General features: G+C 42.9%; 1 protein-coding gene across 1 annotated transcript; it reads left to right on the top strand.

Annotated features, from left to right (window-relative positions):
• The first annotated feature begins 7,251 nt into the window (after window positions 1-7,251).
• Window positions 7,252-12,355, top strand: LOC139421630 (immunoglobulin lambda-1 light chain-like). The gene is made up of 4 exons (XM_071172696.1): window positions 7,252-7,299; window positions 7,395-7,719; window positions 10,470-10,507; window positions 11,375-12,355. The coding sequence occupies exons 1-4, from the start codon at window positions 7,260-7,262 to the stop codon at window positions 11,698-11,700; spliced, it is 729 nt and encodes a 242-aa protein (XP_071028797.1). The 5' UTR covers window positions 7,252-7,259; the 3' UTR covers window positions 11,701-12,355.

Below are 12,355 nucleotides of genomic sequence, written 5' to 3'. Positions count from 1 at the left end.
ATTTGGTGGATGAAATGACGTATGGGGACAATTTTAATTACTTGGTGCTCTCCTTGGGAGCGGATGGTTCCACTATGAAAAAGGCCTATCAGTACCTCCACAGTGGTAAGGTGGGCCAAGTTCTTCTTCACCAGGAGGAGGGAAAAGGATTGGTAATTTTTGAAGGCCGATGTTCAGCCCAGCCAATCAATCAGCTCCTACCACTCTGCTTGGGAACTTGTATCCAACAACGGATCAGTAGAGACGGCTGGATGTCCTTGCATCGCTGGCCTTGGAAAGTCATGCAGCCTCCATTTTGTGGAAGGCAGGTAAATAAGTCACTTGCATTTCAGCCTACATGTGCTGTGGTGACAGTTACTATAATCCATAGGCTAACTTCATGACAGAGTTCTCAGATGATATCTATGATCATTCTCAGCGTTCATTGCTCTTGTAATTGATGCTTATAGCCTATTTTCGTTGTTCCTTTTATAAATGAAAGTGCGCAATACTGCCTTATCTAGACACAGAATGATAAAAGAGTCAGGCTTAACATAGCAGTTAGACCCAACGTTTTGTTGGATGAAAGCTGAATTGAGAATGTCATGATTTATTATTATTGTAACGTGTATTTGTGGATCAACAGAACTGTTGTGTTAATGTGGGGAATCGTTAAGTATCCTGTCAAATCTCATGTTGGGGAAGGCAGGTTTATGGAGTCCAGGTGAGTAGGGGAAACATTTATTTAAACATGTCAGCATCACATTGAGTGTTATTAGTCTTTAGTGTTATTGTTTTTTCTGGGTGAATAAGGTTTGTAAAATATCACCTGCATTGCTTGCTGTTTGGAGTTTTAGGCTGGGTTTCTGTACAGCACTTTGAGATATCAGCTGATATACGAAGGGCTATATAAATACATTTGATTTGATTTGATTGTGGTTGGGGGTAATGCCTAAAGTATGGTAAGTAGAAGTGGCCTCATCTCATTGGAAACAATAGCAAGGTAAGTTTATGATGAAACTTGCATGTGTTTTGATCAAGTTGATCACATAGTCCTCAGTCACACAATTGTTAATAATGGGATTTTCTCTGAATGTCTTTTTGTAACAAATATTCTATCACAGGTGCAGAATGCGGTGTCTAGTGGGCTAACTGGCGTAGCCTGCACAGATGAGCAGGGACAATGGAATGCAGGGACTCAGAGGAACCTTGAGCCAAAGCGGAAAAACAGCATTGACTTCACACACCATAAGGCCAGTGACCAACATGCAGAAAAGCGTCCAGAATGTCCACCCCTGCCTCCCACCCCTGCCTCCCACGCCTGCCTCCCACCCCTGCCTCCCACCCCAGTGGTGTAAAGATAATGAGCTGATGGCCTCCCAGCCGAGTGGTGTAAAGATAATGAGCTGATGGCCTCCCAACCCAGTGGTGTAAAGATAATGAGCTGATGGCCTCCCAACCCAGTGGTGTAAAGACAATGAGCTGATGGCCTCCCAACCCAGTGGTGTAAAGATAATGAGCTGATGGCCTCCCAGCCCAGTGGTGTAAAGACAATGAGCTGATGGCCTCCCAGCCCAGTGGTGTAAAGATAATGAGCTGATGGCCTCCCAGCCCAGTGGTGTAAAGACAATGAGCTGATGGCCTCCCAGCCCAGTGGTGTAAAGATAAGGAGCTGATGGCCTCCCAGCCCAGTGGTGTAAAGATAATGAGCTGATGGCCTCCCAGCCCAGTGGTGTAAAGATAATGAGCTGATGGCCTCCCAGCCCAGTGGTGTAAAGATAATGAGCTGATGGCCTCCCAGCCCAGTGGTGTAAAGATAATGAGCTGATGGCCTCCCAGCCCAGTGGTGTAAAGATAATGAGCTGATGGCCTCCCAGCCCAGTGGTGTAAAGATAATGAGCTGATGGCCTCCCAGCCCAGTGGTGTAAAGATAATGAGCTGATGGCCTCCCAGCCCAGTGGTGTAAAGATAATGAGCTGATGGCCTCCCAGCCCAGTGGAGTAAAGATAATGAGCTGATGGCCTCCCAGCCCAGTGGTGTAAAGATAATGAGCTGATGGCCTCCCAGCCCAGTGGTGTAAAGATAATGAGCTGATGGCCTCCCAGCCCAGCGGTGTAAAGATAATGAGCTGATGGCCTCACAGCCCAGTGCTGTAAAGATAATGAGCTGATGGCCTCCCAGCCCAGTGCTGTAAAGATAATGAGCTGATGGCCTCCCAACCCAGTGGTGTAAAGATAAGATGGAGTGAAGTTGCAGAGGGGATGGAGGACGGAGGGATGTGGAGTGGAAAGAGGAATCCTTGGAGACAAGAAGCAGGGACAGAAAGGAAAAGATGAGTCGTTCCACGAAGAGTTTCCTTTGATATTTTAAGGTGAAATTGTGCACCAATATTGAATTTTAAAAGCCTGATATATTAAATGAAGTGCCCTTTAATATAGACCACATGGAAAATGTAATAAATCAGATTTTTTTATCGGAATAAAGACGTGCTAAACTGCCAAAATGCAGCACTTTGACATGTTCCTCTGAGATTTTAACACTTAATCCACAAATGTCTCTAAGTTTCAACATCATGGTAAAGCCTTAGTTATTTTGTTGCTTTGACAAACAACTGACTAGGTTTCCCCCTTTCCCTTTCCCTTAATTATTTGTGTGATTAGTGATTCATTTACATCTGTCCCCCATTTTAAGGTCAACTCTGTGACCTGCTCCCGCTCCCCTCCCTGGTGCTAGAAGGTGCCAGGCTCTCCAGCATTAGGCACTCCTGCCACCATCATTTATGCCCAGCCGGCTTGCCCAGTGCCCGTTCCTCGGCTGGCCCGTCAGGATCGCCCAGGAGCTACGCCGTGTGGCGCCCCTAGAGAGGGGAGGGGGGGTACTGTCACACCTGCTCCCGCTCCCCTCTTTGTTGCTAGGAGGTGCCAGGCTCTCCAGCATTAGGCACTCCTGCTACTATCATTATGCACACCTGCCTTTCCACCATCACGTGCATCAGCGATTATTGGACTCATCTGGACTCAATCACCTCTGTCATTACCTCCCCTATATCTGTCTGGTTCCCCTCTCTATTCCCTGCTGCAGCATTAATGTTCATATGTCCTTGTTCACCCGTGTGCTGACGCTGGTCCTGTGTTGTTACCTGTCTGTTCCTTATTAAATGTCAACTCCCCGTACCTGCTTCTCATCTCCAGTGACGGTCCTTACAGTGAGCTGAACTCTCGTTTTAAAGGTAGACTCAGCGATATGATGTAGATACAGAAAGTAAACAGCTTAGTGGGTCAATTCTCACAACCTCTAAGAGCGTTGAAGCGTGAAGCTCAACCTCTCCGCTCTTTTGATGGCCTGGCTACCACGCTGTACACAGTGTGAAGTGTACCCGTGCACATGCGCAGAAACTGTGTGTGAGAGTGAAGTGTTGCATCTCGCCCATCTCAATATCTCCGGTGCTGCTCGTGGCAACATCATTTTGTTGAGTCTACCTTTACTTAATATGGGGAAACTATTCCTTTTTAAATCGATTTTTCAAAAGAAGCATTAAACATCTAATAGTCAAATCATATTGCAAAAGCAGGTGAGCTGGTTCTACTCTTCTTGGAATTTTTGTGGTGGAAAGCTGAGCAGATTGAGTATAATGTAGATAAGATATACATGTTTTAACAATAAATACAACATTTTGAAGTTTGCATTCAATTCCTACTCCCTTTTGCACACAACAAGCTTCCACTCTCCCCACTGTCACAAGGGGATTCATGGCTTATTTAAGAAGAAATCATCAACTCTGTTACTTTATTTGACACTTAATAGGCATTTGTTATAGTCCATTTTTATTTAACCTCTTGAGATGGTAAAACACGTTGTTTATGAAGGTGAATATGTGCTATTTGTGACAAAATCGAAGAAATGCTTTACCAAGTTACACTTTTCAATAGGCACCGAATTGGTGGAACGACCCAGAATGCTAGGCGGAGAGAGAGAGAAGTATTTCAGACTAGAACGCTGAGCTCTATTTTACCTTAGGATGCAGGAATGACAGGCCAATGTTTAGAGAGTTAGAAGCTGCCATTATTACATGGTTTAAACTGTTCTCTGTTATTAACATTAGATGTTGGACTCAGTATCATTTTCAGCATGAATGAGAACTATGACCTTGTAAGATTCAACTCAATATTAGGAAGGTGTTCTTAATGTTTTGTGCACTCAGTGTAGCGCGGCGTCATGCTACGGTGTTTCACATTCTGCATCAGTGATCAGAATAGAGGATGCAGTTCTGTCAACGTCCACCTGAGAAGGACAAAGTACCACCAATAATGACTCAGGATATACCTACATTAAAGCAGGCACAATTTGGCGCCAGTCAGTCCAGATACCTCATAATTTTGTTGGTCCTGTGTAGAACTAGTATAGGATATTAAACTCCAGTTATGATTTGATGGAGGTAGAATATGAGTCAGGGATGAAGACAGGATCTCATATCGAGAAATGAGAGCAGCTGGTGATTGGTTAACTGTAGAGGCCCCTCCCTCTAGTCCTCTTTGGCTTGGTGATAGGTTAACTATAGAGGCCCCTCCCCCTGATCCTCCCTGTCTGTCTCCTTATAGGTGGGTCCTGCAGCCTCTCCTCTCCTCACACTCCAACCCTGCTCATCTCTCAGCTGGACAGTAAGGGCCGTTCACACCACACACTGACAACATGCTGGGGACACTCTGCACTCTCATCACTGCTCTAACATGTAAGGATTTTACTGTTTGTTCAATCTGAATCCAAAAACAATGCCAATGAAGTTTTACATTCGTGTATGATTAATTGTCTTAATAAATGGTGTGTTTCATTCCCACAGATGTCAGTTGCCAGAAAGCAGTGACACAGACACCTTCAGTACTGACTGTCAGTACAAAGGGGACTGCTACTTTTCACTGTGACATTACCAAATATGAAAAAAAATATGTAATCTGGTATAAACAGGTTCCAGGAGGAGCTCCTCAGTATGTGTTAAGGTTTTACCGTACTCATGCCTCTCCTGATCAATATGGATCTGGTTTCTCCTCTGATCGTTTCACATCTAAAGCCACGTCTGATAAGGATTATCAGTTTATAATCAGTAATTTGGAAGAGACAGACTCAGCAGTGTATTATTGTCATACATGGGACAACTCTGTTAAAGTGCACGTATCACAGTGATATACACCATGACAAAAACCTGCTCACCAAATACACTCACTTCTGCTTTCAGATGTTCTGAATATAGACACTAACTGAATGTCAAGTCATCCTGAACCAGTGTGTCTGCAGGAGGAGAACATTCCATGCTTGTGTTTTACACAAAACCCTTCACACATTTAGTAGAATGTTGTCATTAACAATTACACCTAGTTGTCACAAAGCATGAATGATAAAGTGATATTCCAGAAGGTTCAGTCCTAACAGAAGACTCCATGTATCAGATAACCTCCATGACAGTCAGTCCCCTGGTTTACAGTAGAGACATATTACATCAACAGGCATTTAGTGATGTGCTGTTAGTTCAGAACCCCACCATCAGGTCTAGATTATATTATTATAATGTTATTATTATCTATATTATGACATGCTGATATAAATTAACTAACATAAATGAGAAGAAACAGAATACTGATCTTTACAATGCAACAAAACAAATCCAATATGTTTATGAAATAGTCTTCTCTTAAATATTTCATTTTTTTTTATAGTTTAATAGTGACTCTAATTGAAATGTGTGTCACAGTTATGAAAATATAGGATACATCCAGTTATTATTTAGAAATCTGTCTGTTGGTCTTGTGAAGACCCAGATAGAGTACGTTTGAGAGTAGATAGTGATTGGTTAACTGTAGAAGCCCCTCCCTCTGGTCCTTCCTGGCTTGGTGATTGGTTAACTGTAGAGGCCCCTCCTTCTGGTCCTCCCTGGCTTGGTGATTGGTTAACTGTAGAGGCCCCTCCCTCTGGTCCTCCCTGTCTGTCTCCTTATAGGTGGGTCCTGCAGCCTCTCCTCTCCTCACACTCCAACCCTGCTCATCTCTCAGCTGGACAGTAAGGGCCGTTGACACCACACACTGACAACATGCTGGGGACACTCTGCACTCTCATCACTGCTCTAACATGTAAGGAGTCTGACTTCCTGGAGGTTTTACTTCCTGGTTTATTAATAATGAGTCTGTATGTTTCTCTTTACTACATGTCATCTTCTTATTTCCCAGGTGTCAGTGGTGTGACTGTGGTGACACAGAAGCCTCCTGTTGTGACAGTGAGGAAAGGAGACACGGCCACTCTGGACTGTAACCTGGGGACTGTTGATAATAGTGCTGCTCGTTGGTATAAACAGGTTCCAGGAGGAGTCCCTCAGTACGTGTTAATGTGGTACCACACTGGTTGGAGATCTGTAGAATATGGTTCTGGTTTCTCCTCTCCTAAATTCACATCTAATCATCAGTCTAAATCAGATTATCGTTTGATTATTAACACTGTGGAGGAGACAGACTCAGCAGTGTATTACTGTCAGACATCGGACAGCTCTGTTAAAGAGTTCGTATCACAGTGATATACACCATGACAAAAACCTCCTCACCAAACACACTCACTTCTGCTTTCAGATGTTCTGAATATAGACACTAACTGAATGTCAAGTCATCCTGAACCAGTGTGTCTGCAGTAGGAGAACATTCCATGCTTGTGTTTAACACAAAACCCTTCACACATTTAGTAGAATGTTGTCATTAACAATTACACCTAGTTGTCACAAAGCATGAATGATAAAGTGATATTCCAGAAGGTTCAGTCCTAACAGAAGACTCCATGTATCAGATAACCTCCATGATAGTCAGTCCCCTGGTTTACAGTAGAGACATATTACATCAACAGTCATTTAGTGATGTACTGTTAGTTCAGAACCCCACCATCAGGTCCAGATTATATTATGTTATTATTATCTATATTATGACATGCTGATTTTAAGTAACCTTACCAACATAACTCACATGAAACTAAAACTGATATTTCAGTGTAACCAAAATGATCCCATTTGGATTTTGTTGGTCCAATTTAAAACATTGATATTTTTGATAGTTTAATAGTTAAAGTAATTTAAATTAATCAGAAAACCGTGTTCTCAGAAGCTGATAGGCTGAGATATAGAGGCACCTCCCTCTGGTCCTCCCTGTCTGTCTCCTTATAGGTGGGTCCTGCAGCCTCTCCTCTCCTCACACTCCAACCCTGCTCCTCTCTCAGCTGGACAGTAAGGGCCGTTGACACCACACACTGACAACATGCTGGGGACACTCTGCACTCTCATCACTGCTCTAACATGTAAGTTTCCATTAACGTTGATATTTTTACTTTTGAATCATGCCTTATATATAGTTACATATACATGCCTCATGGTGAGTGTGATGTGTCAACAGGTGTTCATGGTGTCATTGTGTTGACCCAGAAGCCGTCTGTCCAGACCAAAACCACAGGAGAGGAGGTCACTATGGACTGTAACATTGGCAGATTTGATGGAAACTATGTCCATTGGTATAAACAGGTTCATGGTGGGGTTCCTCAGTATGTTCTGAGCTTTACCCACGATGACAGTTCTTCTGAATATTATGGGCCAGGTTTCTCCTCTAGTCGGTTCAACTATAAATCCACCTCAGACTTAGATTATCAGTTCATCATTAAACAGGTAGAGGCAGGAGACTCAGCAGTGTATTACTGTCAGACACATGATGATTCTGCTGAAGAGTTCGTATCACAGTGATTTACACAATGACAAAAACCTCTGACTGCAACACTTCTGCTTTTTGACTGAGAGGGACAAGCCTTTAATCAGACGTGTCAGTTCAAGTGAATAAGTGATTTTTGATTACAATGAGATAAAGGATAATTCGAAGACATTGTCTGAACATCATCATCACCATCATCATCAACATCATCATCAAGTCAACACTGCATCCTATGGATAGTGCTTTAACTTCATAAGGACCAGACACCAACAGCAGAATATGATGCTATTATGTATACTGTTACTTCATAGAGAGAAACTCTAGAAAAGCCGGAGATGTTTGTAGAGAGAGTGAAGCTCTGTCTGAATGGGATGGTTCAGTTCCTGTCCTCTCAGTAATGAGAGTGAAGCTCTGTCTGAATGGGATCTTTCAGTTCCTGTCCTCTCAGTAGAGAGAGTGAAGCTCTGTCTGAATGGGATATTTAAGTTCCTGTCCTCTCAGTAGTGAGAGTGAAGCTCTGTCTGAATGGGATGTTTCAGTTCCTGTCCTCTCAGTAGAGAGAGTGAAGCTCTGTCTGAATGGGATGGTTCAGTTCCTGTCCTCTCAGTAGTGAGAGTGAAGCTCTGTCTGAATGGGATGTTTCAGTTCCTGTCCTCTCAGTAGAGAGAGTGAAGCTCTGTCTGAATGGGATGTTTCAGTTCCTGTCCTCTGAGTAGAGAGAGTGAAGCTCTGTCTGAATGGAATGATTCAATCCCTGTCCTCTCAGTAGTGAGAGTGAAGCTCTGTCTGAATGGGATGGTTCAGTCCCTGTCCTCTCAGTAGAGAGAGTGAAGCTCTGTCTGAATGGGATGTTTCAGTTACTGTCCTCTCAGTAGAGAGAGTGAAGCTCTGTCTTAATGGGATGTTTCAGTCCCTGTCCTCTCAGTAGTGAGAGTGAAGCTCTGTCTGGATGGGATGGTTCAGTTTCTGTCCTCTCAGTAGAGAGAGTGAAGCTCTGTCTAAATGGGATGTTTCAGTTCCTGTCCTCTCAGTAGAGAGAGTGAAGCTCTGTCTGAATGGGATGTTTCAGTTCCTGTCCTCTCAGTAGAGAGAGTGAAGCTCTGTCTGAATGGGATGTTTCAGTTCCTGTCCTCTCAGTAGAGAGAGTGAAGCTCTGTCTGAATGGGATGTTTCAGTTCCTGTCCTCTCAGTAGAGAGTGAAGCTCTGTCTGGATGGGACGTTTCAGTTCCTGTCCTCTCAGTAGAGAGAGTGAAGCTCTGTCTGAATGGGATGGTTCAGTTCCTGTCCTCTCAGTAGAGAGAGTAAAGCCCTGTCTGAATGGGATGTTTCAGTTCCTGTCCTCTCAGTAGAGAGAGTGAAGCTCTGTCTGAATGGGATGTTTCAGTTCCTGTCCTCTCAGTAGAGAGAGTGAAGCTCTGTCTGAATGGGATGTTTCAGTTACTGTCCTCTCAGTAGTGAGAGTGAAGCTCTGTCTGAATGGGATGTTTCAGTTCCTGTCCTCTCAGTAGAGAGAGTGAAGCTCTGTCTGAATGGGATGTTTCAGTTCCTGTCCTCTCAGTAGAGAGAGTGAAGCTCTGTCTGAATGGGATCTTTCAGTTCCTGTCCTCTCAGTAGAGAGAGTGAAGCTCTGTCTGAATGGGATGTTTAAGTTCCTGTCCTCTCAGTAGTGAGAGTGAAGCTCTGTCTGAATGGGATGTTTCAGTTCCTGTCCTCTCAGTAGAGAGAGTGAAGCTCTGTCTGAATGGGATGGTTCAGTTCCTGTCCTCTCAGTAGTGAGAGTGAAGCTCTGTCTGAATGGGATGTTTCAGTTCCTGTCCTCTCAGTAGAGAGAGTGAAGCTCTGTCTGAATGGGATGTTTCAGTTCCTGTCCTCTCAGTAGAGAGAGTGAAGCTCTGTCTGAATGGAATGATTCAGTCCCTGTCCTCTCAGTAGTGAGAGTGAAGCTCTGTCTGAATGGGATGGTTCAGTCCCTGTCCTCTCAGTAGAGAGAGTGAAGCTCTGTCTGAATGGGATGTTTCAGTTCCTGTCCTCTCAGTAGAGAGAGTGAAGCTCTGTCTGAATGGGATGTTTCAGTTCCTGTCCTCTCAGTAGAGAGTGAAGCTCTGTCTGAATGGGATGTTTCAGTTCCTGTCCTCTCAGTAGAGAGAGTGAAGCTCTGTCTGAATGGGATGTTTCAGTTCCTGTCCTCTCAGTAGAGAGTGAAGCTCTGTCTGGATGGGACGTTTCAGTTCCTGTCCTCTCAGTAGAGAGAGTGAAGCTCTGTCTGAATGGGATGGTTCAGTTCCTGTCCTCTCAGTAGAGAGAGTGAAGCCCTGTCTGAATGGGATGTTTCAGTTCCTGTCCTCTCAGTAGAGAGAGTGAAGCTCTGTCTGAATGGGATGTTTCAGTTCCTGTCCTCTCAGTAGAGAGAGTGAAGCTCTGTCTGAATGGGATGTTTCAGTTACTGTCCTCTCAGTAGTGAGAGTGAAGCTCTGTCTGAATGGGATGTTTCAGTTACTGTCCTCTCAGTAGTGAGAGTGAAGCTCTGTCTGAATTGGATGTTTCAGTTCCTGTCCTCTCAGTAGAGAGAGTGAAGCTCTGTCTGAATGGGATGTTTCAGTTCCTGTCCTCTCAGTAGAGAGAGTGAAGCTCTGTCTGAATGGGATGTTTCAGTTCCTGTCCTCTCAGTAGAGAGAGTGAAGCTCTGTCTGAATGGGATGTTTCAGTTCCTGTCCTCCCAGTAGAGAGAGAGGAGGTTATTGTACGGCTGTGTAAACAAACTGAATCACTGTGGTATTCGGACAAGGAACCAAGCTCATTGTCACTGGTGAGTTCCCTTTATTTAACCTGATATTTTTGTATTCAAGGTTTTTTGTAAAACGTAATAGTTAATAGAGTTACATATTTAACATTATATTCTTCTCTCATATTTATTTAGTGTAAATAACCTACTTTGTGGACTGATTATCAAGAGTCATGGACACCATGTGACATCTTCATAGCCTACAGTATATCTGTAGTTGTTGATTTCACATTTAAACTTAAAAAACATGATGGACTATTTGACCATGTAGGATACTGCTGTCACTTGACAACAATAATCCTTTATAATGTCTCATACAATAATCATCTATTTACTCAGAGGTAGATTTGGATGTGAAGTCAACATAAAGTTGTATCAACCTTTAAGGTATTGGTCCCACGTTATATTAAATAATGCTAAAACCATGTATATGGTAGTTACACAATGTTGCTACATGATTCATTACATTGCAGGCTACTACATTACAGTTGGTAACTCTGTTTCCTGGGCGAATAGTAGTAGGATATATGTTTGATTGTATCCCTCATTCAGCACATCTGACTACTTGATTATGTTTAAACTTAGAGATCTGAACTCATTATCCACTTGTACAGAAATCTGCTTCACCTCTGAAAAGTCACATATGGAGAGTTACGTAGAAAGTTTAAAACTAAGACCAGGTAGAAACAGAGATTTGTGAGTAACATGTAACGATAGAATGACGTGGTTTTAGTGCCTTTTCATTTATGAGGCCAGAATGTTAATTGTTTGTAGCCTTTGAGAAAACGTTGTATTTTTTATTCTACCGTATAATCACACAACCCCGTTTCATTCTACTAACTTATCAAATGATTTTGCGTAATATTTATTCTGCTCATTCCATTGGTCCAGACTCTACCCTCCCTGCGCCTGTCTTGACCATCCTCCCTCCGTCCAGTGAAGAGTTGAAATCCAGCAAAGTCACCCTGGTGTGTCTGGCCAGTCAGATGGCCATGGGCTACGCAGATGTCAGCTGGACAGCTGGAGGGAATCCGGTCACCGGCGGCATCGCTACGAGTGGCCCGGTGCCGCAAGCCGACAAGACGTTTCAACTCAGCAGCTGTCTGACCGTTGACACGTCAGAATGGAACCAGGACAAAGTGTTCTCATGTAAAGTCACCGCGGGATCCAAGTTCGCTGAGAAAGACATCAAGAAGTCTGAATGCAGCACTGAGTAGCCTGAGATCCATTGTAATGTCCATTTCATTTTCTACATCACTTTTCAAGTTATTGTTAATTCATTACAAGTTTCACCTGCATATATGCATTATGTTCCATAAAATATAAATAGCTAATCATACTGATATCATAGGCTATATGATAAGTAGACTTGTTATATTTGAAATGGGTTGTTTTGCAGATGATTAATAGAGGAATAGTTAGAGCTTTGCTGTATTGTGGATATTCAATAAAGAACATTCTAAAGAACAAGTGTTTGTATTAGAGCATGTTGATGAACATCAGTGTTAGCAGCTCTACATGAGGGGGAGTTTAACTGATCTCAAATAGAGCATTCTGCTCTCTGACTTTAGTCCAGATCCAGAAATAGTTGATCTAGATATCCAGGATGTAGGGCAGGTTTACTGTAATGTTAATGAATAACCAGAGATGGACCACAAGTTTAGTTTATATTAAAACTTCACATTATTGAGAACCTTTCATTAGTGTGATATGATTGTATTATAAGAACATTCTGAAAGTACCTATTTAATAATCTTCCATATCTATTTAAAATAGTTAATTTGAAAAGGAAACTCGATTATTTCCTAGGCAATATTTGCTTGTACTTTTCACTGTATGAAGAATTTAAACAACAGTACAGCAGCATGATAA

This window comes from Oncorhynchus clarkii, chromosome 12 (genome assembly GCF_045791955.1).
Source record: "Oncorhynchus clarkii lewisi isolate Uvic-CL-2024 chromosome 12, UVic_Ocla_1.0, whole genome shotgun sequence".
Taxonomy (NCBI): domain Eukaryota; kingdom Metazoa; phylum Chordata; class Actinopteri; order Salmoniformes; family Salmonidae; genus Oncorhynchus; species Oncorhynchus clarkii.
This window is presented reverse-complemented; position numbering and strand designations above follow the sequence as displayed.

Excerpts from the sequence above, each read along its gene's own strand:
- LOC139421630 (XM_071172696.1), top strand. The coding sequence starts at position 7,260 with ATGCTGGGGACACTCTGCACTCTCATCACTGCTCTAACAT. Across the intron at positions 7,720-10,469 it reads CATGATGATTCTGCTGAAGA|TGTGGTATTCGGACAAGGAA; the intron begins GTTCGTATCACA and ends AAACTGAATCAC. Across the intron at positions 10,508-11,374 it reads AACCAAGCTCATTGTCACTG|ACTCTACCCTCCCTGCGCCT; the intron begins GTGAGTTCCCTT and ends CCATTGGTCCAG.